At 36.6% G+C, this 5641-nt stretch overlaps 2 protein-coding genes and 1 long non-coding RNA gene across 4 annotated transcripts in view; 2 read left to right on the forward strand and 1 right to left on the reverse strand.

The window, feature by feature from the left end:
• Positions 1 to 1294, forward strand: part of LOC109306524 — a 12736-nt gene extending 11442 nt beyond the window's left edge. Inside the window, exon 3 of the long non-coding RNA XR_002100022.1 lies at positions 1115 to 1294. This is a non-coding gene — a long non-coding RNA (uncharacterized LOC109306524). The remainder of the gene's footprint in view (positions 1 to 1114) is intronic.
• The window catches only part of RB1 (RB transcriptional corepressor 1), a 114306-nt gene that overhangs the window by 71758 nt on the left and 36907 nt on the right, over positions 1 to 5641 (forward strand). The gene's annotated exons all lie outside the window — the stretch shown is intronic.
• On the reverse strand, positions 1497 to 3260 carry LPAR6 (lysophosphatidic acid receptor 6). The gene has a single exon (XM_019529940.1). The coding sequence runs from the start codon at positions 2579 to 2581 to the stop codon at positions 1547 to 1549; it is 1035 nt and encodes a 344-aa protein (XP_019385485.1). The 5' UTR covers positions 2582 to 3260; the 3' UTR covers positions 1497 to 1546.

Genomic DNA, 5641 nt, shown 5'->3' on the forward strand with positions numbered 1-5641 from the left:
AGCCTGCCAGCGGAGGTGGTTCAAGCACCTACATTGAACACCTTCAAGAGTAAATTGGATGCTTATCTTGCTGGGATCCTATAACTCCAGCTGACTTCCTGCCCTTTGGGCAGGGGGCTGGACTCGATAATCTCCTGAGGTCCCTTCCGCCCCTAATGTCTATGAAATCTATGAAATAAACCTTAACTTGAAACCTGCCCCTGCATTTATGGCTCCAGTATTCAGGCACCTCAAATAATGCATTTATGTACTTTCTAGATGTGTAAAGAAACCTGAATGTGAAACTAAGTTTAAGGTTTTTCCAAACTGATGTTTAAAATCAAAATACTTCTCTGACGCAAACATTTATGAGAAGATACATTACAAGAATAAGTGGCTAACTACAATTTCTGGGGATTTTTGGCAAAATACTTAATTTTTCATGCAGCATCCCTGTATTCGTCCAAGGAATACTCATTAACAAAAGGCTTTTTTTCTTTAGTAACAAAGAAGTACTTTGAAGTTAAATTATACAACTCAAACAGGGTTTATTCAAAGGGGTTTAGTTTTATTTGCTGTAGTTTCTTAGGAACTGTTTTTAATGAAAAGTCTATTAAAAAACTACGTGCAATTTTACAAAATAATTTCAGTCAATAGATCTCAAAGATTTTTATAAAGATGAGCATTACATTTTCTACTCTCTGGACAGAGGAACCAAAGAGTATTTGTGTATATGTGTATATATATATATATATATAAAAAAAAATCTCATAATTGTAGAATGCAGAGGTTCAAATTTCCTGACTTGCATTCCAATTCCCTGAACTACCAAAAAGTTAAATTTGTTAAATTACTTGGATTTTGGGATCCTGTAAGACACCAGATCTTTTGGTGCTTGGTTTTTAACCATGTTTGTGTGCGGGGGAGAGGTTTCTGATGTTAAGATGCTACAAACAGTTGTAGTTTAAATAATCTGCATCCTCATAAGTCCTATTGTACATATAATTGGTTTTAAAAAGGAATGGTTAATCTTTATAAGCAAGCAGAGAAAAGGGGGATATATAAAAGGGTAGGAAAAAAACATGGAACTGCCAGCACATTTGCAATAATATGATCCATACATTTCAGAACATAGCCCTCACAGTTGCCATTGTGACAAACCTCAAAATAGCCATGGCTTCCCAATTTTGTTTTTCTTTTGTTAAAATTGTTAGGATCTATGTGTGAAAATCTGGTTTTCATCTCCTATGATTTGCTGAATAACCAGCTCTGGACCTCATTGACTATCTTAAGCTGATGCCAAAACACAAAAAAATATGGCTTTAAATTGTAAAGAGACACAGGAGGAAATACAGTTGGTAAGGAGGTTGGAAAAAAGTGTCATTCTTACAGTAATTATGCTTTTCTACAGAGTATCATTTTTTAAATGTATACAAGTGACATTTAAATTATCATCATTATATATCCTTTTTTCTGAGGTGCAGGAAGTGTATAAGTAAATATTTTTACAGCTGAAAAAATGTGTAAATTTTCATTCCAGTTTAGTTCCAGTATGCTTTCAAACAGTTTATATTGTAGATTCATGGTCAAATATTTTAGATTTTAAGGTCTGGAAGCTGTGTTGAATAAAGTTTTCTGCAGCTTGAGTTTCAGAGAATCTGACTTCACGTGTTCTAGTTGACCTGTTCTTTTTTATTGAATTTTGAATACTGTCTGATGTAAAATAGTACACTATAGGGTCGAAGCAACAATTTGAAACTGCAATGCATAGAGTGATAGGATACATAGTCCTGACTGCTCTTACAAATGAACAGTTAATCCATGTCTGTGTTCTCATAAGAGAATAAAGTATCAGTGTAATATTATATGGCACAAAACAGAAACAGAAAATCACCAAATGGACAAAAATCATTCTAAGTACTTGGTTTTTACTTATTTTGTTCCGACTTAATGTAACTGGTTTTTTCAGTGTCCTTAAAACCATTGTAGAGCAGGTCACATTCAAGATCAGTGGAATAAAAAATCCTACAGTTTCAATGAAGATAACTATTCTTGACAGATAAGTTTTCCATGTATCCTCTGAAAAGTTTTCAAAACATGTACTTTGTTCATTTCCTCTGGTGTCATTTCGGGAGTTGGTGGACTGAAAAAAGCTTGCTGGTACACTTCCTGTTAGCACAGTTATCCATACTGCAACACAGACAATATTTGCATTTCTTTTGGTTCTAAGAGTCTTGGATTTAAATGGATATACTATAGCTAAAAAACGATCTACGCTTATACAAGTCAAAAAGAAAATGCTTCCATACATGTTTGTATGAAACAGTGTGACAGAAATTTTGCAAAGTAAATCCCCAAATGGCCAGTTTCTTAGTGCAAAGTAGTATATTCTGAAGGGTAATGTAAACACAAAAAGCAGATCTGATATTGCCAAATTAAGCATGTAAGTTGTAGTTTCATTTCGCACTTTTAATGAGATTGTAAATATATAGAGAGCAACACAATTGGATATTAGACCAAGAACGAACACCATACTAAACATACATCCATACAAAATATATTTAAAGGAGTCTTCAGCAGAACAATTGGAGCTTACCATCATATTAGCAGTTTAAATTTACGATTCGGAAATCCTTTAATTGGCAGCTATCCTTTTTTGTATTCTGCTGTATTTACTTGAAAATCTCAAGATTGGTTTGCAGATGCATTTGTTCCAAGTGGCTTTTTATATTTTTCCATTTCACTTTATAAATTCCAAACTGAAACATGAATGTTGCAGTAAAAAGATTCCACTCTGGTAATTGCCAGTTGATTGATCTTCAGTTCCAAATACTATAATAGCTGTGTACCCAGCGCTGGGCAGTAATTCACATGTTGGCAGCAGATGAGGTCATCCTGAAGTTTATTTAATTCTACATTTGTTTTCCCAAATTGCAACGATGTCTTTGTAGGACCTGCTGTTTTTTGTTCAGCTGCAAGTTGTGATGTAAAGAAGCACTCCGAATATAAACTTTCCACAGTTGTTTAAGTAACTGGAAACATGTATTTCTTAGGAAGAGATTTCCTGCACTCTGTAAGATGTAGGCATCTCCATTTCCCTTGCTGCTTTCTTGCTGTAAAACAAGCTTTTCAGCTTCTCTGACTTACTAACCACACGGGGTGGAAAGCAAGCTGCATAAAATTCAGAAATAAATTCCAAAGCATGTTAGTTCTTGCTGAATTTAGACCTCTGATGCAGATTGTATAGTATTTCTTGCTTAGTCTGAAGAGGGGAGGAAAAAAAAAGGACTTGGCTCAATTTGTACAATGACATCACTGGAAGAAGAGGGTGGACTTTAAGTGAAGAATGATTTCAGTTTGTTTGCATTTCTTTAATCTGATAATCTGTCTGCTGGGGCTGTATCTTGGAGGCATGCAAATAGTCACTAGCACAGCAGTCCCCTTTTAACTCTTTATGTTCCACTGAAATATGTCTTGTGCTTTTTAAGTTTTGCTGGTTTTTTAAAAACTCTTGAGCTATGTGAATAACTAAACATTTCATTTTCTTTGCTAGTAAGATTAAATGATCATAGATTGTCATATTACGTTCTGAAATTCTCTTACAGATGTAGTTTTCAAAAAACCTGAACTCTGTAATAAAACACAATATGCCTCAAGAATCAGAAACTAGCTGATTAAATAGTTTTAGGCCTTGATTCTCTAAATGCTTCAGGTTCTGTGTAACTTTCCCGACCTGGCCAACCCTGTTAAAACCAGTGGAATTTACTTTATTTTCTTGTGAGAGAGGTTAATAATGATTTAAAAAGCATAAAGACATAAAAAGGCATAAAGACAGTGGAATTAAAAGCAGGCATTGTTGTGGAAGTGGAAGAAAGGAGTTTATGTTGAGGGTGATTGTGAGAAAGAAACCTTTCATGTGACCTAGTATTGAAATGTAGAAAACCAAGATTCCAGCTATTAATCACCTGATTATCACTATTTTGATTGCTCTGTTTTTATGTTGCCTTTCTTTTTCCCCTCCCTACATCTGCCTTTGACTTTCTAAAGTGCATATTCTATGGGGCAGGGTTTGCATTTTGCCTTTGTTTGAAAGGTAAGTGTATCACACTGTTTGTCCTGATAGTTAAGCTTTGCAGCTCTGCAGTTAAGTAAGAAGAATAAAATACTTGCGTTTTTCTTAAACATCACTACTAACCACTGCTTAATGCAATAGGTTATACTCATTAAAGTACCTTTTATCTTTTAAAGAAAAATAATATTTTTCTCAATAAGATTGTGCTTTGGGTATGGTAGCATATTTCTGACACCAAAAGTGAGTATTTCAGCTTTATAAAGGGAATTTATTTTATGTGTGGTGGTCTGACATAGATCTGATCTAAATTTTAATCAGGCTAGGGTAAGGCTTGCAGTAAGCTTGTGATGTAATTCAATATAAAGGAGGATAAATATTAGCTAGCTTCTTATTGACAGTGTTTGTCCTGGTTGCTTTATGTGAGATTTAACAAATAGAAACTAGGAATGCATTTGAATGTGTTCTTTATGAATTTTTACGAATTTATTTTTGGACTTGGTTGGCAACTTTGTTTCTTCCAAGTGCATTCACCTAATCTACTGATAGAGTTCAACAGGATACATTTTACATGTATATAATCTAATTATTGGGTCAAGTCAGTCCTGAGGCCGCTGCAACTGCTGGGGCACCTTAGATGCTGTGATTGTTCGGGCAGAGTGACTTGGTGACACGCACCTCCTCTCCAGGTATGGATGGCCTCCTGGCTCACAGGTAGCTCATCTGTCCTTTGACAGGTCTTGTTTTTAGTCCTGCTGGATGTCCACACACCCTCCTCTCCCAGCCTGGCCTAGGTGGGGGTGTCAGTTTAGTCACTGACAAGCCAACCACGGAACCAGGTTTACTGGTTTACATGGTACCAGGTAGCAGACCAAGAGATGCCTGGCCTGACAAGGAATTATTGTGGGGGATCATCTTAATCAGGGTCATCTTCTAGTGAAATAAATACAGGGTAAGTTCCCCGTAATAAAGTATTGTTTCTACACTGGATGTCACATCAAGACGCAAAATGTGTAAGCGGATCACACACCATTAGGTAACTCGGTGGCACTTCAACCATGACCCACTGCTTCCCCAGCAGCTGTGAGAGGGTTAACACTGGACTCTGCCCTTTCTCTGCAGCAAGCAGCAGCTAGCTGGCAGCCCTGAGTCAGTGTCTGCTTGCTCTATTCATGTTTCTGTTCCAGTAAAGAAACCCAGTTTCAATGCATAAGGAATGTACCACAGTTTTGGAGGGCTGATTTTTGGGTGGTGGGGTGGAGGCGGGGAGGCCCATGTGGTATGCAAGTAAATATTTTGTTTGCTTATGAAGTAGGAGATGGATCTACACCCCACTGGAAGCCTTTCCACTTTTTCATTGGGTTATAGATTTGGTCTTAGGAGTTGAGTTCATTTCTTACTCAGCTTGTGAAAGTAGAACTTGTGATCTATGTATTGGTATCTAAATTAATAACCCTAAAGAAATCCAGTGAGTCTGTGAAACTTAAGTGTTTCATAGTTTCTAGGGTTGGAAGGGACCTGAGTAGATCATCTAGTCCGATGCCCTGCCATGGCAGGAAAGAGTACTGGGGTCAAACGACCGCAGCAGGATGT

The sequence above is a fragment of the Crocodylus porosus genome, unplaced genomic scaffold (assembly GCF_001723895.1).
Source record: "Crocodylus porosus isolate Cpor-Errol unplaced genomic scaffold, CroPor_comp1, whole genome shotgun sequence".
NCBI lineage: Eukaryota > Metazoa > Chordata > Crocodylia > Crocodylidae > Crocodylus > Crocodylus porosus.